General features: G+C 38.4%; 1 protein-coding gene and 1 long non-coding RNA gene across 2 annotated transcripts; both read right to left on the bottom strand.

Moving 5' to 3' along the window:
- Window positions 1–4,824: 4,824 nt before the first annotated feature.
- LOC147498337 (uncharacterized) lies at window positions 4,825–5,399 on the bottom strand. The gene is made up of 3 exons (XR_015195234.1): window positions 5,328–5,399; window positions 5,181–5,252; window positions 4,825–5,098 (listed from the first exon to the last, which is right to left on the bottom strand). It is a non-coding gene; the product is annotated as an uncharacterized LOC147498337 (long non-coding RNA).
- Window positions 5,400–6,161: 762 nt separating this feature from the next.
- LOC147498338 (uncharacterized) lies at window positions 6,162–23,801 on the bottom strand. The gene is made up of 4 exons (XM_086563212.1): window positions 23,389–23,801; window positions 22,520–23,291; window positions 13,887–14,126; window positions 6,162–6,203 (listed from the first exon to the last, which is right to left on the bottom strand). Exons 1-4 carry the CDS (start codon window positions 23,799–23,801, stop codon window positions 6,162–6,164), a joined length of 1,467 nt encoding a protein of 488 aa, XP_086419338.1.
- Window positions 23,802–24,029: the final 228 nt, after the last annotated feature.

Genomic DNA, 24,029 nt, shown 5'->3' on the forward strand with positions numbered 1-24,029 from the left:
CATCTTTTTCTAAAGGGCGGTGAATTTCGAGGTTTTCGTTCCTTGGGTGGAGGGGGCGGAAAAAGGGGGTAGTATACCCTCCAATGACCTTCAGTTGGGGGTCAGACAGCAGCGGAGTGGCGGTGTTGGGATAAATTCCAAGGACTATGGATTGAGAGGGTCCAAGATCGCGGAACTTCTGGAAAATGGTGGAGGAAATATGGTCGTAGGGTCGCGACTTCGAGTCTGGGCGCCAACCTACAACAAAGAGTCGCAAGATCAGATGAGGAACCAAGGTACATACACATCGAAGGATAAATAAAAGAGGGACTCACCACTAGGAAGGACAGCCATATGATTAAGGTTCAGTTCAGGAAGAAGATCCGCGGATAGGAAGTTTCATGAGATATACAATGGATAATGGTGCCACACCTTGTCCGAAGAGGTGACACGGAGGACAAAATGTTGTTTTCTAGGGCGGACACAGAAGGAATGGTAGCCCACACTGACATCCTTCGTGCTCTTTTTAATGTAAAAGTGAGCGATCATGTCGCGACCCGTTATCTTGGGAATCCCGAATCTATTGTAATGGTTCGCAGCATACATGACCCTCCAGAAGTTGCCAATGCCTTGGCAAGGGGGGATGTTAAAATGGTTATACACCTCGGCGTCTAGACGGGTGAAGGGAAAGCAAAACCCATCAATGATTTGCCCTACCATGGCCATGAGACACCCCGATTTGTAAGGGACCAAATGGGGATAGTAAGTTAGGTCAGGCACATGTTCTAAGGTGACGTCAGCAGGAATACCGTAGGCCGCCTTAACCACCTCTAGGTTAGGTCTACGGCTGCGTGGGGGAGGCGGCTGAAGGGCAAGGGGTTGTCCAGAGGTGGAGGGGGCCTCAGTCGGATCAAGGGGAGGGGGAGATGCAACACTGTGAGAAGGGGAGTAGGAAGAGTCGTCGGATCTGGAATTCGACATTTTGGGGAGGACTTCAAGGAAGAAAACACACAGTCACAGCAGGTAGGAGAGGGAGGAAAGAGAAAATCGCAATTTAAGGGGGAAATACACAGTACAAAAAGAAAAGGGAAATAGAGAGGGAAGAAGACCAACCTGGGAAGGAAGGAGAGTGGCTGACACAAGAGCTGGAGCACAAAGAAAACACAGGGGACGACCACGCGCTTGATCAGAGCAACCAAAAGATGAGATGAGTAAGGGGGTGAGAATAAATTTAGAGGAGAGTAAAATGAGAGAGAAGGAAGAATCGAGTGGGCTTTTATAAAAAGGGAAGGGTAAAACCGTAATTTGAGAGGAGCTGAAATCGAGGAGACCACAAAGGGACTAGCCAGGGGATGACGCGTGGAGACACTAGAATCGAAGAGGCGCAAGCCGTAGGCACGTGGGGAGTGCCTGAATCCAGCAATGCAAGGGAGGAGGAAGGCCACGGCCGACATCTAGAATACGCCGGACTCGACCCCCGTCGCAGGAGGATCGCGGACTCGAGAGGGGCATCTGTGGTGGTAGAATAAGAGCCCAAGGAGATCAGCGGGTGTATGCGCCCAGGTCAGCGTAAGGTACATAGCCATGGTGCACAGGATCTAAGGAAGGACAGTGGGTCGCGGTACGAAACCCTATACGTGGAAAGATGAGAGCCGCGAGATGAAGGGACAGATGGAAGGCTAGGATGGAGGGAGGGAATGATATAAAGGAAAAGGAGAGGAGAGAGGAAAGGGGAGGAGATTCATTAGTCTAAGAGGAGAATACCTAAAAGAGAGAGGGGGCGGCCAAGATAGGAAAGGGTGAACAGTGCTGTGAGTGGTGGTAGTGTCAGAGAAATAGTGAACAGTGTTTGTACCAGTGTTAGGGGTGAAACAAATACATTTACATATGTTCATCAATTTAATTTTGTTGTTTTTGGCAAATGAAGACATGGATGGGACTGCTCTTTTTGCTATTATGTACGAGACGCAAATTATAAGTGTCAGTGTCGGGACTAACGGTATAATTGCTGATTTGAAGCGTACGATTTCTGAAACGTGGCCAAACCTTAGTCCATTGTCTATATAACTGTCTTTTGTAAGGGATTCAAAACGTATTGTGATAGATACTGATTCGGAGCTTCAATCCCTTGTTTGCTTCAATTTGGTTAAAGGTTTTGATACATTTTTTATAACAACATCGTCAAGAGGATTTTATGCTTTGTGTGACACTGGTTCTAGTTCCAAAGTCTCTCTTCAGGCTTCTTCTTGTAAACTAACTATTTGATATTAAAGACCCAGTGGGGGATTTCCGAATCCCCCCAAATATATTTAATTTGTTACCAGCTATGGGTTAGACCATATGCGTAGGATTGAACATATGTGTAAGATTGAATAAGTTCTTACCACATTCCATCATCATACTGTAGGTGCGAAACAAATTAAACTGAGGGTGTTCCCTTTCACCCTAGCCGATAAGGCGACGTCTTGGTTAACTGCCCAAGCGCCTAATTCTGTGGACTCATGGGCTAATCTTGTTCAATTGTTCATGGAATAGTTTTACCCACCACTAAAGACATATGAAATGCTTCAAAAGATTCATTTCTTCCGCCAGAATCCTCATGAATCCTTTTCAGAGGCCTGAAATTATTTCACTGATCTTCTCATTGAATGCCCGCATCATAATCTTGCGAAAGACACGCTTGTCCGTGCCTTCTTCAAGGGGACTTTTACATCATCATAAGGAGGTTCTAGATATCATGACTAGGGGTAGTTTTCTTAGTAAAGGAGCCTTGGATGCTTATAAATTCTTAGAAGATCAATCTAAGAAGAACAACAATTGGGGAGGTAACGAATCTACCCGCTCCACTCCTTTTGAGGTTAAACATGATCCAGAGCTTAAAACTCTTATCGATGTCCTCACTAAAAAGGTAGATGCCATCTTTATTAAACAACAACCCACTCCTGTCATGAACATTAAATCTACTCGTTGTAATGTCTGTTTTAGTCTAGAGCATTCCGACTTCTATTGTCCTCTTGTTTATGCACAACCACCACCACAACCATCAAACTTCAACCAGTTAACTCAACCTCAAGGACAAGAAAACTTAGGTGACCAGAATAGAGGTTTAGTGCCCATGACCCAGAACTATCAACATCAAGACATGAATGCTCAACAAGCCTTAATTTCAGTTCAACCATCTATAGACGAAGTAGTAGTCGCCTTGTTGGAAAAACAAAATCAAATTATGCAACAAAACTCCAACTTGATGAAAGATCAGTAGGATTAAAACTCTAATATGATGAAACAAATAATACAAATGATGTAGTCTTTGTGCCAAAAGGTTATTGACATATCTCCTAACCAAAATAATAACCAAACAGGCATGTTTCCAGGTCAAGTAGTGTTTAATCCTAAGTCAACAAACACTGCCTTTGAAATAAAAAGTATTCAGTGTAATGGTAATATAACTCTAGGGGACCTACAGGCAGTCACTACCCTTCGTTCAGGGCAAGTAGTTGATAACCAAGTGATTATGCCTAAAGATCAACAGCAAACTAAAAATGATACCATACCAAATACTATAATATAAACTAAAGACCCTACAACTGTAGAAGTACCAGTTAAACCACAACCAAAATAGAAAACCTTACAAGACCCAATAATAGAAATTGAAGACCCTACACCTGTAAAGGTTCCAATATGGACACCTAGATGGAAAACAGCTAAAAATAACGCAAAGACTAATAATACTTTTGAACCTTATGCTAAATATAAAGATAAACCACCATATCCCCAGAGACTATTTGTGTCTAAAAAAGACGAGAATTTTGATGAGATTAGGAAAGTGTTTAAAAATCTGACTATAAACCTACCTTTTCTAGATGTTATAAAAAGTCTATCTGGACACGCTAAGTTTCTAAAAGAGTTGTGCACCAAGAAGAGGAAAACCAACATACCCAATGAAGCCTTTTTAACTAAACAATATCCCTCTTTATCTGAACTTGGTCATCCTACTATACAATGCACCTTAGGTGATACCTTCATAACAACTGCTTTATTAGACCTAGCACTACACCATAACACCTTTTTTGTGACGCCTATTTGGTGTCACAAATAATTTTTGTGACGCCTATTTGGCGTTAGAAATTTGGCGTCTCAATTGGTGTCACAAAAATTTGTGATGGTATTTTGGCGTCAGTAATTTTTTTGACGGCATTTTGGCGTCACTTTTTTTATGACGGCGTTTTGGCATCAGTAAATGTGTTTTAGTTTTAAAAAAAATAATTATTATTATTTTGCTATATGATCAATCATTTTGCACTGTAGCACTGTCCAAAAGACAACTTATTTTAAAAACAATCCAATTAATCCACAAAATACACAAGTATACCTTTAACAATTAAAATTTTACTATAACTCAAAATTGTCAAATAATCCATTTCACATTTCAGAAATAGTCTACAAAATACATAAAGATGAACAGTCACAATTTACTCTATATCTCTCAAAATTATTATCAGATAATTTTCACACTTCTGCAATATACAACTACAAGGTACATCTTCTTTGCAAGTATCCAAGGTCTAGCATAAATGAAGCACCTTCAAAGCTCCCATCAAGTGAAAAGAATTAACTCTTAACTTGCCCTTCACAAAGAAAGAAGAAAACGAAGAAAACTTTATTAATGAACTAATAAAAACGAGAAAATATATATCTCACCTAAGTATATATATTGAATATGACAATTGCTAACCAAGGACAAGACATAAGATATGTTGAAAACTTAATAAACTCTTAAGGGCCAAGAAATGATGTTTAGAGAAGCAAATGCACTTTTACATTTAGTGTTACCAATATACAAAACTTTATTTACACACTTCCCTTCTTTTGACATCTATGGATCACTCATTCGAATGACATGAATCCATATAGTCAAAATCCATTAGCAGTAATAGAAAGGATACACACAAAACAAATAAACAATAGAGAAAAAAGAATAGCATAAACCTAAACTAGCAAAACACAAAGAAACCTAAACTAGCGGAGACACAAAGAAACTTACAGTTTCTTGATGTTTAGCATTCTTTCTCCAATGTATGAAGGGATTGGGCTAGTAATTGAGCAGCTTCTTAAAACCCTGCACAAGAAGGTAAAGCTTAGTCCTTTACGAGACTAATAGTAAGATTACACAAGAAGTATATATCCACAACTCAACTTACAATTCTTCCAGTTTTGTCAGCTCTTGCAGATCAGGAAAATCCATACTCGATACATTCAGGTAAGATATCCTCCTAAAACAAAATTTTGATCAAACAAAATGGTTAAAAAGATAATTAAAACTATCATATAGTGGCAAAAGGCTTTACAGTTCTGTTAGGTTTCTCAAGAGATAAATGTTAGGAGGAATAGGACCCTCCATATTTGTTCCTTGCATATCTCTGCAATGGTCCACATAATTGTTAGTAAATTATGCAACATTTCTCAAAACAAAAGTAAGAGATATTGAAAAAGGCATACACTCTTCTTAGTCTTTAAAATGAATAATGAGTAATGAACCAACCAAGCTGACTTTAAAATACAAAAGAAAGAAGCATATGCTCTTCTTAGTCTACACAGATTTCCAAGCTCTGGAGGAAGGGGTCCTCCAAGATTATTGTCTTGCAAGAACCTATAAATAATTTAAGTTGGGTTAGTATAGTATAATTGGCATTATACAAATTTACTCTTACTCATTTTGGAATCTTACAGTTCTTCCAGAGTAGCAATACTACCAATTTCTCTTGGAATGGTTCCACTGATAAAGTTTCCCAACAAAAACCTGATAATGTAATGTAGATACTTATTATACTTGACTAGTATAATACAGTTAAATAAATGTGCAACTCTTAAGTTAAGCCTATGAAGTTAAAGTAGTTTCAAAATGACGAGAGGAAGTGAAGCCCAAGTTCTTGGAATAGACCCATTCAAAAAGTTTCGAGTCAAGTCTCTGCACAAGAGAGAAAAATCAAGACCCAACTTCCATTTCAAGTATTCTCAAATATTCAAATGTGAGGGAAAGAGCTGTTGGGCCAAATACAGTGAGGCCCATGAAACTTGAGTCTCGGCCTCAGATAGTATAGCCCATAATTGGCCTTGGTAAAACTCAATTGGGAAAAATGATCCAGGCTTACATTTCGCGCAAATAAGTGAGGTTGGCCAACTCAACTGGTAATTCTCCCTCTAAGCTCAAACTCTTGAGTTAACTGAAATTGAAACAAAAACATGACTATTAAAAATGTAGAACATATTATGTAGCAATTGAAAACATTGTAGAATTATTTGATCTTGTGTAAATTAAGAAAATTGCAAACATGTTTGTGACGTGGAAAATGGTGGAGGCGTTGAAAGTACAATCACAAGTGACATTGCTCAAGGCATCCGACGACGACCCTGGTGTGGTTATACTAAAACCTTGGCCTATTCGGCAAGAATTCTGGTTCACATTCCACTGTCTGATTCCCAATTTTGTGGATATTCGTTGAAGTGTTTCCAGTCACACCATTTCACACCAGTACAACACCACACACTGAACACAAACAGTTCACACATTGCACCACCAGTCTACACAATACAAACCACCAATCCACCACGACACACTGCACACCACCAGTTCACACAATGCACACCACCAGTCCACCACCACACACTACACACCATCAGTTCACACACTGCACCACCAATCCACACAATGCACACCACCAGTTCTCCACCACACAATGTGAAATATAAATGAACTAGCAGCTTGAGTAAAGAGACTTGAATAATTAATAGGATGTAATGCAAGGAATGGAGGTTGATGAAAACATCGTGACTTACCTTGTATCCCGAAAATACAGTTTGAATTCGAATAGTTACAATGTCCTCAATGCTTCTTTCGTGCTCTTTAGCGAAGCATATATTCCATCTTACAAAATGCGCACTTGAATTTCACAAGAAACCAAAGCAAAAGATGTACATGATATTTCAAATAATATTTTCTTAAAAAAAAGCCCCAGTGTGAATAACTAAAGTGAAGGATTGAGATTTACTTGTGCTTAAGATAAGCATAGAAATTCGCAGATAAAACGCACTTGTTGTGAGAAGAGATGGCAGAGATCAGTTTGTAGGAAACTTATTCGGGTGAGTTTGTAGGGTTTGCCATTTCCATGATTAGGGAAAAAGAGTAAAGTTGAGAGATTTTTTTTCTTTGGGATAAGAACAGGTGAGAGAGATGAAGTCGTGGGAGCTAATACTTAGATGTCCCCACATGTTGAAAGCGTTAACTTTATTTTCAGAAACCACGCTGGCCTGCCGTCACTTTATTTTTAAAAACTCTAACAATTTAATTCTCGTAATTATCTGATTACTAGTGACGGTTTTAGTTCACTACTGACGCCTATCTGCTGTCACAAGCTTACTGACACCTTACTGGTGTCACAAACTGAAAAAGCCCAATGTCACAAAAATACAGTTATGGTGTAGTGTAGGGCCGAGTGTTAACATACTCCCTTTTTATTTATATAAACAGTTAGGTCTAACAAAACTTCAACCAACCAAAATGACTTTGCAGTTAGCCGATCGTTCTATTAAGTATCTTAAAGGCGTAGTTGAAAACATTCTCGTTAAAGTTTAGGATTTTTACTACCCAGTTGACTTCGTTATTCTCGACACAGAAACTGCTTATGATTCTATTTCCATCATCTTAGGGCGTCCTTTCTTGGCAACCGCCAATACCCAAATGAATTGTCGGGATGGCTCAATGACTCTTTCTTTTGGAAATCTTTATGTGGAGGTTAACATCTTTAGACTCAAGCAGGGACAACTAGGTTTGCCTATAGAAGGAGAAGTGAAGTACATTGAGAGTTTTGTATCTCATATTAGTGTGGCCGATGTTTTCGTCCCCACACTAGTAGATACCCCTCTTATGGAAGAAGACAAAGATCATAATTTCGACTCCTTGGACGAGATTGATGACTTTTTCAAAGATACAAATGAATACCATAATTATGTAAATGCGACCAAGTTAGATAAGGAATTTTATGAGTTTCTAAGAGCCTGTGATGATCCACCCTCTCAAAAACTACCTAGAGCACCACCTAACCACCATCCACCTGAGCTAATCCCTCATAGAATCTAATCATTCTTTCCACCCTTTTCTTCTAACACTTATCTACATTCCAAGTATTTTTCACAACCATTTGTTTTTCAAGATCATTTACTTAGACACCCTTTTGTTCAAAAAAGAAGAGAGTACATGCTCGATTAGGTTCTAGGTCCATCAGATCTCGCTCTCATTCCACTAAGTTGCGTTGTAGAAAGTCTTGGTGCTTGATTCTGTTTGGTGGTGCATTATGTGTTAACTATTTATGGAAAGATCCACAATTATTTAGATTATTGATGTATGGTAAACTGCATGCTAATACATATATATCACATTAAGTCTAGGGAATCTAAATTAAAAAGACCCATATAATTTTTTATAACATACCACCTTTCTGGAGTATAGGCCAAACAAACATTTTCAAACTTAAAAAGGGTTTTCCAATTTTGTTTGGGGGTGGCGTATTTAGGTATTTCATTACAAATCTTTTTGCCACCCTTTGCCTGTCATGTTTACTCTAGTAGAATTTGTGTTAGTTAGTACGTAACAATTTAATTGTGCTTCATGTTATCATATCATCTTTACAGTATTTATATTATAGGTACTGCCAATTATTGCCACGTTTCTATGGTAAATTCTTTTCTTATCTCTTTACACTTTGAGGACAAAGCGTTCGATTGTTTGGGGGTGGGATAGAAACATTTGCAAATATTAGGCACTTTTAGGATGTAAATTACAAACTTTTCTTTGTAAAAAATTAAAAATCATAAATATTATTTAAACTAGGCACTTAGTGATAATAGTATTGTTCCCTTCTCCATGATGATATTAGTCTAGAAATCTCACGTAGTACTTGAATTAGGATTTAATTTTTGAAACATAGATTAATATATAGGTAATAGTCATTGCATCTTTTCACGAACATCTTGCATTAGCATCTTAAATTGTACTTGGCAGTATTTTTCTGAGACCTAGGTTAGAATACTTAATACATATCCTATGAGCATCTAGCCTAAAAGCCGCATAAGAGTGAAATATCTGAGTGATGACACAAGAGAGAAGTCAAATCCGAGTAGAGAAATCACACATCCACTTGCTTGATCACCACACCATATCCTAAGCAAGAATTTAGGCCCTCTTTAGATCGATATAGCCAGAAATTCACACCTATATGAAATTTATTATCCGCTAGTCGCCCCACTGAGCCTTTTATTAGCCTTTTCACAAAACATAAATTCTTTACCCAATAAAACAAAATAAATAAAAAAAAAATTAGCCTACCTATATGGATAAGTATGAGAAATAGGATGAGTGAAGAAAAGAGAAGAGAAAAACCTGTGTAAACAAAAATTAGTTAGTTGCTTCAGAAAAGAAAAGGAAAAGAAATTTTCATCCAAAGAAAATAAAATAAAAACTCCAAAAATAGAATAAAAGGAGTCAAAAAGCCAAAATAAAAAGGCTAAGGATGGAAACAAAGTGTAGAAGCAAAAGAACAAGGTTTTCTCTAGTTACATAATATGAAGACCCTATTTTCTCAGACTTGTCTTTTTGAATATCCATTTTCTTCCTTCTTTAACCAATACCTACGCCCCGTATCACCTAATAAAGACCTCTAACTCAATTAAGAATAGGTTGGTGTGATAGTAAGTGGTAGATGTGTTTGATCGACCTCGACTTCCTTGGATTGTCATTGAGATTGTGAGGAAACATTTGCCCACTGCACACTGGAGTTAGCAAACTTGAGTGGAAAAATCAAAGTGTTATGTGTTTTAACACATTCCTTGTGAGAACCTACTTAGGCACGCTACCCAAAAGTTTCAGAAACAGACCTGCCATTACATTTCATATCATAGTTCATTGTATAGTTGTTTATCTTAAGATGATTTGATTATTATTCATATATTAGCGTAGGTTTCGACTTGATTATTCTGTATTTATTGCTAGTGAGATGTATAGATATTTGAGAATAAATAAGAAAACAACAGTTTTATTTCTTAGTCGTTGTAGTATAGATAGAGTTTATGAGTACTGTTTTGACCAGATCTGATCAAAACATCAAGTGTTGATAAAAGAGACGAAGAACGTAGAAAAGTAATTAGAAAAATAATGGTGATCGGGGGAATGATGAGACTGTACCTTGCGGTTGCCTACGTACCCAAATTATCAGTGGGATCAAGTCTCAAGAACGTAGTTCTGAATGAAAAATAGTTTGGTATTTATATAGGTAGAGTAGAGAGTTCTTGTAGCTCAAGTAATCTTGTAGCTTGAGTAATTGTGATATACTATAACTTTCAACTGATAATTATCTCTTTGATAAGAAACGAATCTGGACATAAATCAACGTACATTAGTGGCAAGCCATGTGAGTTAATGGGCCTGTACATTGATCCATGATATTGCGAATTGGGCTTTAGCCCTGTCAATTAAACAAATAAAGTGGAGACTCCTACCAATGGACGTTTGCCACGTAGGTGGGGGTCGAAACACCGCCCCCTCTTTGGGATGCGAACAAAGTTCATATGGCAAAGAAGAAAAAAAATGAAGCGGAATGTATAACGAAGTGTCGTGCGAAAAGAAATAATTGGAAAATTGACTGTCGAAAAAAATTCGTGAATTATCGGGAACGAAATAATGTCAAACTAACGTATACGGGACGCAATGTAGTTAAATAAAAGATGGCCGAAAATGCACAGAAAAAAATAAAATATGCACAAAAATAAAATTGCAAAAAAAATAAAAAATTAAAAAAAAAAATCGATTGGTGAAAACTGTACCGAACGCGTCACGTAATAATACGAAATTTGAATTCGACGACGCGTGCCAGCGGAATAGCGATACTTGGATTATATCGTTAAAAATTAAATATAGGGGCAGTTTAGTAATAATAGTAATAAAAGAAAGTTAAATACTAATTGGACTTAAAGTGTCCGGGATGAGATAAGAGTGTGGAGGACATAAGAATTGAGATTAGGGATGAAGTTGGATTAGCAAAGAATCCCACCAGCAATGTAAAACTAGATCGAAGAAACACTATATAAGTAACAAAACAGTAGATGGAAAAAAACTAAGTAGAGAAAGATATACAAGGGTGAGGAAACCAAATTTCGAAACGGTGGAAACGTTTATGCATAGACATCGAAAAGAAAAAGGTTAGTATGATTATGAATTTTATATTGTTTGAAATTGTGCCAATTGGACTCTTTTATATCTGCGATGTTTAGTGCGTTTGAGTTGGAGTACAGGGAATTTCACGTGTTTCTTTTGTTAATATGGCTGATGTTGTTGTTGCTGCTGCTTTTGTATATTTTATTTGAGAATTTTTGTTTGTATTGGTTCAATGAAAAGAACTTTGTTAATTTTGAATATTGGGATCAGCTATCTGTCTACGTTTTAGTATTAAAGGCGATGAAATATTAAAAAACAGGCGACGCATACTTTCAATAGAATATTAAAGGACGTTAATGGTAGATCTTTGTCTTGGTTATGTGCGGAAATAAACAAGGTTTAATCATATGAACTATATGAAGCAATGAAAGTGACCAAAAAAGCAAGGTATGGTGTCATCCAGTTACTAAGTATATGGGGTATGGGGGGTGTGGCATGTATAGAATTGGTTGCTGGCCAGAACAGGAAGTAATAAAGCATTTAGAAGTTAGAAATAAACACGTAGTATGTGCACACAATAAGCTATATATATGAACACGGTAAGAACTAGGAATTGGGTGAAAAAAGACTTTGATAACGTGTATTTGATGTATACAAGGATCACACAGTATGAGCGTATGACTCATGGAACGTAAGTGTCCACCCTTAATTGGGATAGAAGCTTAATTGGGATAGAAGCTGGTAGTGTCCCAGTTAAACTTGGTTTATTCCCAATTAGTTGGGCGAGGTGCGAATAAGATCTCACGTGATAACATATAACAAATATGTCATATGTCTTATTAGTTTTTTTACAAGTTTGGTTTAAGTCTTAGAGATTGATGAAAAGATTTGTATTTTTGTCGCAGGTTGAACGGATGAATTACAAGCAAAAGATATTGACGAAAAATTTCGAGTGGAAAGATCTCAATGCCTTAGAAAAAATAAAAAATTGAAGAAAGGTTTTCCTTAAGGTGATCGCGCCACAATGCCGTAGAATAAATAAAGAAGTCGGAGAAAATTTTTGCTCAGAAAAATTGACGAAAAGTGTCTCTCAGAAGTATCGGCCCAAATGCCTTAGAAAAAATAATGAAGCTGACGAAAAGTTTCGTTGAGAAAGAGTGGCGCAATGCCTTAGAAAAAATAATGAATGCGGAAGATAGTTAACCGAAAGTGCTAAGCGAAGCGAATGCAGATTTCGAAGAAGAAAACGAAGATTTAATCGAGCGACCGTAAGATAATTGACAGAGACAATTGATTAAGTAATTGTGTGAATGTAATACCATAGAGCTAAAACTTCTTTTGATGAAAAATAAATAAAAATAAAGTATGCGTTTGTTATTGAATGTCATTGTGTTGTTAGATAACATACCTGTGGGAAACTGACAATGTTGTTGAATTATATAGATGACACGAAATAGAATGAAACGCTCCCAATGCTAAATTTAAGCTTGCAAAATTAGATTGAGCTAAAAAATGCTCCAACGCAGAACCAAAACGAAGCGGGTAACCGTCATCGATGATGACAACGGGTAACGCCATCGGATGATGACATAGCGTGAGTAACCGACTAAGTAATTTTAAAATTGTTCAATTTAGATTGACTAAAATTAAAAGCGTAGTAATTTAAACGCCATATTTTTTCGAGCGATAATACGACTAAGCGGCGTAAAAGCGTTCAACTTAGACTCCATGAAATTAAACGTGGTAATTTCGTCAGATTTTGTCGTAGCAATAGTAACGACTAAGCGAGCGTTAAAGCGTTCAACTTAGACTGACAAAATTAAACGCGGTAATTTCGTCAGATTTTGTGGTAGCGATAGTAAAGACTAAGCGAGCGTAAAAGCGTTCAACTTAGACCGATGAAATTAAACGGGTAATTTTTCGGATTTTATCGTAGCGATAGTAACGACTAAGCGAGGGTAAAAGCGTTCAACTTAGGACCCGATCTAAATTAAATGTGGTAATTTCATCAGATTTTGTCGTAGCGATAATAACGACTAAGCGAGCGTAAAAGCGTTCAACTTCAACTTTAGAAATTAAGCGTGAAATTTAACGCGGCAATTTCACGATTTTATCGTAGCGATAGTAACGACTAAGCGAGCGTAAAAGCGTTCGACTTAGACTGACGAAATTAAACGTGGTAATTTCGCCAGATTTTGTTGTAGCGATAGTAACGACTAAGTGAGCGTAAAAGCGTTCAACTTAGATTGACGAAATTAAACATGGTAATTTCGCCATTTTTTGTTATAGCGCTAGTAACGACTAAGCGAGCGTAAAAGCGTTCAACTTAGACTGACGAAATTAAACGTGGTAATTTCGCCAGATTTTGTTGTAGCAATTATAAGGTTCGCTAAAACCAAATTTATATCATTGGAACTGAAGTGAAAGAACTGCTTCTTTATTGATTACCGAGTCTTAAAAAATGCAAAGATAACAACGGAAAATACATGCCTGAACTTGAAACAAATTAAATATTGTATTATTTTATTTCTCCAAGATAACAGAAAAACACAACTAAAATCTACTTATAGAACTTGCGCAGATGAAACGCATTCCACGGCTTATCGAGAACATTCCCATCTAAATCTCGGAGAAAATAAGATCCTTTGGTGGCATGGTGATCTATGATGTATGGACTGTCCCAGATTTTCTCCAAATTTACGGAATCTATCAACCTCGTCTTTTCGTGAGTACCCATCCATCTTTTCTCAAACACTTTAAGTCGAACTTTCTTATCATATTTTCGTTTCATATCAGCTTGATAACGAATTAACTGTTGAAGACCAACATCTCTTGTCTCATCTATCAAGGCTTTGGCTTGAGCAAGTGCTTGATCATTCGACTCCAATTCCACATTAGAAGTTCGTGTGGTTGGTGTCATCAACTCTGTAGGCAAGACCGCCTTCCATCGTAAAAGCAAGATTAAACGGAGAAAATCCAAATAATGCTTAGGTGTGGTTCGATAAGCCCACATAACCGCAGGAAGTTCCTTAACCCAATTTCCTTTGGCCTGTTGAAGTCGTCGCTTGAGCATTGCAAGAATGGATTTGTTAGTAGCTTCAGCTTGTCCATTAGCTTGAGGATGGTATGGTGCCGAGAAATTGTGATTAATCTTCAAGTCAGAACAAAATTATCGAATTTCTTCAAAGATCAAATTGTTTGCCATTGTCGGAAGTCAATGATGTTGGAATACCGAAACGACAAACAATGTCTCGCCATAAGAATTTTTTAACATCTGAAGCATGGATCTGGGCTAAGGGCATAGCTTCAGCCCACTTGGTAAAATAATCGATTCGCGACGTAAGAAAACTAACACCGCCGGGGAGCTTTAAGAAGAGCACCGACGATGTCAAGACCCCACTTTGCAAACGGCCAAGGGCTCAAGATTGGATGAAGTTCCATTGCTGGAAGATTTCCCATGTTAACATATTTCTGACAAGGAACGCACTTCTCAGACAAACGCTTAGCATCCTTTTGCATGTACGGCCACCAGTATCCTTGTGTCATTGCTCTATGAGCGAGACTTCGCCCCCGGGAGTGGTTCCCACATAGGCCTGAATGAATTTCCGCCAGGACGAGCAAACCTTCAGCTCTGCTGAGACAACGAAGCATAGGGTTAAGACTTGTGCCTTTGCGATAAAGTTGCAACAGACCGTTCGAAGTCGATATGAGACAATATTTCCAAGCATCGCGTTTGACACGATCACCCACTTTATGATCGGGAGGCAAGATGTGATCATGTAAATATGTGATATAAGGAAGACGCCAATCATCTTCGTCACAAGGTGTAAGTGGAAAACTTAGCTCTATATCAGGAACCTCTGGAGCATTGTCAGCTTCATGATCGTCGTCGGTATGGACCGAGACAATATCATTAATGGGATCATTGTGGTCATCGATAGCATAAGTTGTGGATCAAACGTTTTCTGCAATGATAGCTTGATTATCAAGATCACGCTTTGGCGCCTCGAAATGCCGCGGGGAGATATCAAATTGGCATAACGTGATTCCTCGAAAAATGTCTTGATGAAAAACAACTCGAGTGATGTACATATCGGCGCACATCCTCGATGGACGGTCGATACTTTCGGTTCCTTTTGAAATTCAATGGTTATCCGGCGAGGCTTATCCGACTTAACGCCCACGGATAAATAAGCAAGAGAATCCGCGATGTCGCGACGCCATGACGCTGGACGCCGCAATCTTGATAGAATCAAAATTTCGAAAGCAATCCGATGAATTAAGTCCACATAAGCTGCCATTCTATCGTCACGAGCTGCATCATCCCGATCCACCAAAACTGGCTAGCGACTAACTTAGAATCTGTGAATAATTGTAGTTTAGTCGCCCCCAGTGAAGAAGCGACGCAAGCCGCGAAATGACAACCGTTCAGACTTCGGCCTCATTATTTGAAGCGGCAAAACCCAAACGACCGACTTCTCAATTTTTTTTCTCCATTCGGTTGCAAGATTACACACCCAATACCGAGAGACATACTTATTATCGCGAACCATCGGTGTAAACAATCCAACAATCGCCAGATACATCCGATAAGTTTGGCAAATCATCGTCCCCGAGAGGTAATGGCGTGTTGTCGGCGACATTCTCTTCGCCTAGTAATGTCGTCGGACATAAGAATATCCTCAATTGGAAAATCAGCCATTAAGCCCGAAGCCAAAGCTTGTCCTTTCTCAGGTATGCGAGTTTCAAACACAATGCTATAAGCGCTAAGGTAACTTTCCCATTCTGCAAGGCGACTTGATTCCTGAGCATTACGAAAAAGCTTTCGCAGTGGATATTCCGTATAAACTTTGACGACTCGTCCCTGGAAATAAGGTTTAAGACGTCGGGCAACATGAACCAAAGGCAATGCAATTTTCTCCACTCGAGAATATCTTGTTTCAGCAGTTGTAAGAGTCTTGCTAACAAAGAATATAGGGGCGCCCATCGCCACCGCTGACAAATAAGGCGGCACTTACGGCATGATCGGGGCGGCTAAATACTGAACCTATAGGCTGCCCGTTCTTTGGACTGGCAAGAACGGAGGTTGGACTAAGTATGCTTTCAAATGGCGAAATGCAACTTCACAAATCCTCCGTCAAAATTGATCGTCTTTCAATGTTTGGAAAAAGGGCGGCATCGATCGAATATCGAGAGATAAAGTGATTTAGGGCAGCCAAAGCGTCCGTCGTAAGTCGTTGAATTTCTTTCTTTGACGCCGGAGAAGGCATTTCAAGGACAAATTCGAATCTGATCCGATTTGCTTCAATTCCGCGTCTAGTCATCATGTATCCTAAGAATTTACCGATGATAAACCGAAGAACACTTAGCCGGATTCAAACGCATGTTGACATTGGAGAGTCTGTCGAAAATAGCTTGCAAATCAGTAAGATGATCAGGTGCTTTTGTAGATTTGACAACCATGTCATCGATGTATGCTTCGACTGTCTTTCCAAGTAGGTCAGAAAAAATAGTGTTGACTAGCTTTTGATATGTGGCTCCAGCATTTTTCAGACCGAAAGGCATTACCGTAACGATGAAATGCCTTGGTCTCGTAATGAATCAAAGATGAACTCTTGGTCCTCAATGAATAACGGAATCGATGATAACGGAATAAGCATCCAAAAAAGACAAACGCTGAAAACCAGATGTTGCATCGACCATTTCAGATATACGAGGCAATGGATATGGATGAACCGGACAAGCCTTATTGAGATTTGTGAAATCGATACAAACACGTAATTTGCCGTTCTTTTTAGGCACTGCGACAACATTTGACATCCATGTTGGATAAGTCACAAGCCTTATAAAGTTAACAGACAAGAGACGGTCGATTTAGTCTTTCACTTTCATCTTTCTATCGGGGCCATCCTTCGGGCTTTTGTCGAACCGGGTTTTGCATTAGGATCAATGTCGAAGTTTATGACAAGCCACCGAAGGATCTATACCAGGCATTTGCTCTATTCGCCAAGCAAACACATGATTATTCTTCCGCAATAACAAAATAAGCTCTTGTCTCTCCTCTTCTGGAAGTTCGGCTGAAATAAAAGTAGTCTCTTCAGGGAGTTGGCCAATTTGAACTTCTAAAAGTGGATCGACTGTCGGGGGTCCTTCAACATTTCTATTGGCATAGTAAACTGAAGGTCCCGGATGCTGTAATTGCTATTTGACGGCATTGGAACTCAGAATAGTTCGTCCAACAACTTCAGACTTCTTATAATCATCAAGAACATTGTCGTGGCAAATTAGAGATGCCAGTTGATCGCTGCGCACCTTACATACTTTTTTATTGAATGGGAACTTGATGGCTTGATGATATGTTGAGACGACAGCTTCCATATAATGAATCCAATCTCTACCAAGGATGACATTGTAAGGGGATTTACAATCCATCAATAAGAAATCAATATTGACTTCCTTCTGCATAAGAGTGACCGGGAGAGACACCTTTCCAACGCAATGAGTAGCGGTACCATCAAAACCAACGATAGGCGCATTTTCAGGGGTGACCAAGTTATCAATAAAAGGAATACTGCGATAACACCCAGAAAACATGACGCTAGCTGAACTACCAGTGTCAATCATTATACGTTGTACACGCATACAACTGATATACGCAGTTATCACGACAGCATCATAATGAGGAACATGCACGCCCATTAGATCTTGGTCAGTGAAACATAATGGTTCATCTTCAATAGTCTCCGTGCGAAAACCTTCCACGAAATTGATCCCGTTAACCGTTACAAATTAGACATATTTTGACTTTAGAACGACGAAAGCGGTTTTCCCACCGAGTATTGGACAATGAATCAATGATGGCATGTCCAACCTTAATGACATTGTGATCAGTGATAGTTAAAGCTTGAGTTGTTACTTTCTTCTGCACATATTGATCAAGTTTCCCATTCTGCACAAGCTTTTCAATTCTTCCCCGCAAAGATCGACAATTCTCCGTCTCATGACCATAATCATTATGAAATTTGCACCATAACGATTTATCGCGAGTTGATTTAGTGTCGTCGCGCAAGGGAAACGGCGGAGTGAGCAGACTCTTATCCTTGATTTTGTCGTAAACTACCGCATATTTGGTATTAAGCGGAGTTAATTCAAAATCAGTAAAAGGCTTTCCAGTCCTGCTCGTGGAGTCTTCTTTCTTATACGGAGGCTTCTGATTGGGTTGCTGTTGATCAAAAGTCGGATTCTTCTGTTTATTTCGCTGATCATTGAAATCCTTTCCTTTATTATCTTTGTCACGAGAAGTTCGAGCAGCCGTGTCGTCTTCAACATTGATAAATTGTTGAACTCGCTGGTATAACGCACGTCGGGAAGATGGAATATCCCGAACAAGAGAGTTGTATAACCCATCTTTATCAAACAAGATAGCTTCTTTAAAAGCGTAAACCACCATTAGATCGGATTGCTCAGAAATCTCAGCTGCAGCTTGGCGGAAACGTGCGATAAAACTACGGAGAGTTTCCTCACGTTGTTGCTTGATGTTGAAAAGAACTCGGACTCCATTTGGACGTTTGAGATTATAATGAAAACGTCTTGAAAATTTTTCGGTTAAGTCCTTGAATCGATGAATAGAGCGCGGAGGTAATTCGCTAAACCATACCAACGCTTCCCCTTTTAATGTAGAAGGGAAAAGTTTGCACTTTAAAGCATCATCACCTCCCGATAAAACCAGTTTGTTTGTGAAATTAATCACATGAAGCATAGGGCAACCCTCGACATCATCATATTGATCAAACTCTGGTTGTTTGAAGTCTTTGTTATGAGTAGCCCTTTGGACGGCGAGAGAAAATTTGTCCAAAATACCATCTTCAACTGCCAGATTTTCTAGTGTCGATTCAAAAGGATCGCTGTCCAGAAGAGCTTTTTTAATCATTTCTTTGACACGTTGAGGAGTCATTAGATCCGTATCTGTTGGATTGTGATCATAGTCACAATGACGCCTATGGGAGCGAACAGAACGAAGAAAACGGCGAAGATTCATCGTTTCCGTGTCGAGATGATTGTGGATGGTATGCGTTGGGCTTTCGAGACGATAATGTTCGAATGATAAGAACCTCGTTCTGAAGTGTTTCACCATACCGATGGTTCCGATCATGAGTCGCGATCATTATTACTCGTTCACCACTCGAATTCCTGACTTGCCGATAATTTGTAGGATCGTGGGGTGCGGTCGGACGATTATTAGCGATTACCTTGCCTACCGAGAACGTGACCAAGTGGGTGGAGATTTCTACGGAGGTCGGGAAATTAAATTAAGCCCATTACTCTTAACTCGTTGATGGCTGTTACGAATATTGTGAATCTCATCCTCACCACTTAAACGATCCCACACACTATTATGTCGTTGGCGTGTGTGGCGTTGTGGTGTGACGGATACAACATCATCTACGAGTGGAGAGCGTCGTTTAAGATGACGCTGTAGTAATTATTCTGTTTTGCGCGGACGATCTTTAACTTTTGAAGAAGTGCTTCTCGAGACATATGACTTACATTATCCGCGATCGATCTTGGAGAATCGTCGGAAGCAATAACCTCACGCTGAATAATTTGGCGCATTGGTGGAACGACAGTATTTGAAGGTATTATGCTGTCAGCGCCAAATTGTCCTTGACCATCATGTTCGTGATGATCGTCAGTAATCACATCGGGACCTTGAGCTCTTCGAGTATGCATCATAACTTTCGTAGAACGTGATCGAGGGTGTAGTATAAGAACCGCAGACGGCGCCAATTATGTTTCGACCAGATATGATCAAAACATCAAGTGTTGATAAAAGAGACGAAGAACGTAGAAAAGTAATTAGAAAAATAATGGTGATCGGGGAATGATGAGATCACCTTTGCGGTTGCCTACGCACGCACCCAAATTATCAGTGGGATCAAGTCTCAAGAACATAGTTCTGAATGAAAAATAGTTTGGTATTTATATAGGTAGAGTAGAGAGTTCTTGTAGCTCAAGTAATCTTGTAGCTTGAGTAATTGTGATATACTATAACTTTCAACTGATAATTATCTCTTTGATAAGAAACAAATCTGGACATAAATCAACGTACATTAGTGGCAAGCCATGTGAGTTAATGGGCCTGTACATTGATCCATGATATTGCGAATTGGGCTTTAGCCCTGTCGATTAAACGAATAAAGTGGAGACTCCTACCAATGGACGTTTGCCACGTAGGTGGGGGTCGAAACAAGTACCTTAACTGGAAAACTCTCACAAGGCTAAAACTCGTCCACTAGGGAATTCGTAGTGGTTTAAGGCCTTGTTGTATATGGTCAATGCAATCGCACTCGGCGAAACGAGATTAGTTAGAACTCCATTTTTGGTCACTTATTCTAATTTCTCATATTTGCTTGAGGACAACCAAAATGCTATTTGGGGATGGTTTGATAAGAGTCCAAAACTATAGTTTTAACCCCTTTAACAATATCACTTTTGACCAATTATGTGATTAATAAGTAAGAGTTAGTACTGTTATCGTGTTCTAATGTATTTCAGGCATTGGAGTCAAATATGTGTAGAAATGCGCCCCTTTTGCGAGATAAAGAAGTAAGGGTTGGTTGCTAAGAAGTTCTATGATAAAAGGCCAAGATTCAAGGAAAAAAAGCCTTTTTAAAAACCCGGTCAAAGCTGAAAAGTCAAAGTCAACGCGGGCAGAAACAACACATAAAAGTCAGCAGAACTTCCAAAGGCCATATCTTTGGACTCAGACCTCGGAATTGGGCCTACCTTATGTCAAAACAACCGGCTTGGAAAGATCTTTCCAATGGTCCCAGCCTTAACCCAATCAAAGGAGCAAAAGTGGATGAAACGGCTGTTGAGGTCAAATCTAACTGAAAAAACCTTGTGGACTGAAATACTGAGGTTTTGGGCTCGATTTTCTGGCCCAAAACATGGCTCCTCAGCCCATGCACGAATTTGTGGATCTTGTCTCTTCTATATCAAGAGACAAAAGCTTAGCTCTTAGGTTACTTAGTTTGACTTCATGAAAATTAGTTTAAGAACAAGAAGTACTTAGTTTTTACTTAGTCAATTAGTTTTAGTTAGTTTTTAATTAGTGAATTATTAAAATACTTAGTTTTAATTCATTAACTTAGTTTTTATAGACTAATCTAGTTAGTTGTCAATTTTATTAGTTGTTAGAACAAGTTTTGAATTTTAGAATAAAATACTTAATTTATATTTCAATCTTCAAATTTGAATTCAAGTTATTTTAATCAAGTTTAGTTTAATTTAATTATGTCTTATTATTATTGTTAATTGTTAATAAACCCAATGAAACTAGGCTAAAAACTCCATTAGAGGAGTTTTATGAAGTCTATGTGAGGGTTATGATTGTTCTTATTTAGTTTTCTTATTGTCTTATGTGCTTCAAGTTCATGTTTTATAGTTGTCTAGAGATAGAGATTATAGAAGTTGAACTAGAGAAAGGAAACTCCACAAAGAGATTTGTGGATGAGAATTTCTCTTATGCTAATCATATCTTAGTACAGAGATTGCTAGGATTGGTTAGGGATCAATAATAAATTGTGGCTTTTGTTGTTTTACCTTGTGTAGATTAATAAAGGTTAAGATTAATTAAAACATAAGAAACTAGTTAGAATAATCATAGCTTCACATAGATGGATTAATCCTTCCTCTATGTTCTTCCAATTCATTAAATTCACTTTTTAATTACTTAGTTTAAATTAGTTTAATTTATAATTAGTTTATTATATTGTTAGTTTAAATAATTTATAATTAGTTTTAGTTTAAATAAATCACAACACTACTCTCATTGTTCTCACTATTGTTTCCTTGTTTTTGATTAATTGAATTCGTTTAGTCTTGATAGATTAAGAGTTGAACGAATCTTGACTCTCTCACTGACTTCTTCTTCCAACATTTCTTAACAACTTCGTCGACTCCATCATCAACATGTTTTGACCTTGGTGTGGTTGACCTCTTTGCTTGTCCTCCTACACCTTGTCACTTCCTTTTACCCACTCGCTTTATTGATTTTCCTCCTGTGACCTTTTTCCCCCCTTTTGGCGTTACTGATTTGCTTAAACCTGTGTTCTTCACTTTTTTCCCCCAAGAGACTTTGATCACGCTAACCTTTGCTTTTACTTTATCACCATCCAACACTTTTGGCTATAACTCAAACTCTTGCTTGCCATAAAACGCCTTCCTTTGTTTTCTAAATTGGTGGTTCTTTGGGAGGAATCTTCTGGTGGCCATGTATACATTTTTACAAGAATGCTTTAATCTAAATGAACGTGTCTTTTCACCACATACAGGACAAGCATAATACCCTTTAACACAACAACCAGATAGATTACCAAACGCGGGGAAATCATTTATTGTCCATAATAACACGGATCTCAATGTGAAGGTTTCTTGTCGGTAAGCATCATAAACATCAACCCCAGTATTCCATAGAACTTTTAAGTCATCAATCAAAGGCTGCAAGTACACATCTATATCATTTCCTGGTTGTCGTGGACCTGATATTAACATAGTTAACATCATGAACTTTCTTTTCACGCACAACCAAGGTGGAAGGTTGTAAGTGATCAACATAACAGGCCAACAATTGTACTGACTGCTCATAGAACCATGTGGGTTGAATCCATCTGTAGAAAGGGCTAGACGAAGATTCCTTGAATCTGCTGCAAACTCAAGCCATATAGCATCTACAGACTTCCATGCCAGGGAATCTGCTGGGTAACGAAGTTTGTCATCAACTTCTCTTTCATTAGCATGCCATGTCAAATCCTCAGCAGTTTTTATAGACTGGAACATCTTTCTGAACCTCGGGATGGGTGGAAAGTACCACATAACTTTTGCGGGCACACCTTTGCTTGTCACAGTCATATTCTTATTCTCCTTAAACCTTGACACTCCATAAGTAGGACACGTAGTGCGATCCTTATTAGCATCACCTCTATATAGTATGCAATCGTTAGGACATGCATGTATCTTTTCATACTTCATTCCATAAACGGACAACATCTTCTTCACCTTCCCCATTGAAGATGGTAGTAAATTACCTTCAGGAAGCCCGTCTCTAAACAATCTCAATAACTCAGAAAAAGACTTGTCAGACCACCCACCCTTTGGCTTTTAGATTGTACAATTTCACAACCATTGATAACTTGGTATACTTGGAACACCCTTCATATAATGGTTCCTCAGCATCTTTAAGCAGTTTTCCAAACTCTCCAGGATCCCTTGGATATTGTTCAAGTCCAACTTGTAGCAATTTTTTTGTGCTCACTACATTGTCTAGAGTTTCCATCCCGTGAAGGAAGGCATCCTGTCTATCAAAACAAGGAGCTGCACTAAGAATTTGCTCCCCATGAAATACCCATCTCGTGTATTGCTTATCAATACCGTGATGGAAAAGGTGATTTCTAACCACCTTTTGACTTAACTCACACAGATTGACACAGTGCTCACATGGACATCTCATACAAGTCTCCTGATTCTTTGTGTGGTTTGCAAATAAAAGAAAATTTGCAACCCCTTGAATATATTCATCTAACAACCTATCCTTGGACATCCACGATTTGTCCATTTAGTATCTAATAAGTATGTGACAAGAAATTCTTGAAGACATCCAAACAGAGCACTCAATTTTGCTAAAAATATAAATAAATAAAAAATGCAAAAGTATATAAAGGAAATAACTTAGATGAATTATGACCTTTAAATTAAATGTTTTAGGATAGTTTCACCTACAATTTTAATTGACCATATTAGCTTAAATATGAAACCAACACTAAGAACTAAAAGGTTAATAAAA

The sequence above is a fragment of the Coptis chinensis genome, chromosome 5 (genome assembly GCF_015680905.1).
Source record: "Coptis chinensis isolate HL-2020 chromosome 5, ASM1568090v1, whole genome shotgun sequence".
NCBI classification, from domain to species: domain Eukaryota; kingdom Viridiplantae; phylum Streptophyta; class Magnoliopsida; order Ranunculales; family Ranunculaceae; genus Coptis; species Coptis chinensis.

What these genes read in the sequence shown, in the direction of transcription:
- LOC147498338 (XM_086563212.1), bottom strand. Translation starts at nt 23,801, where the DNA reads ATGGACAAATCGTGGATGTCCAAGGATAGGTTGTTAGATGAATATATT. An exon ending in TTATATGAAGGGTGTTCCAA is followed by an intron (nt 23,292 to 23,388) that starts GTATACCAAGTT and finishes GAGATTGTTTAG; the next exon opens with AGACGGGCTTCCTGAAGGTA. An exon ending in AAGGGTATTATGCTTGTCCT is followed by an intron (nt 14,127 to 22,519) that starts GTATGTGGTGAA and finishes TTACGATGGAAG; the next exon opens with GCGGTCTTGCCTACAGAGTT.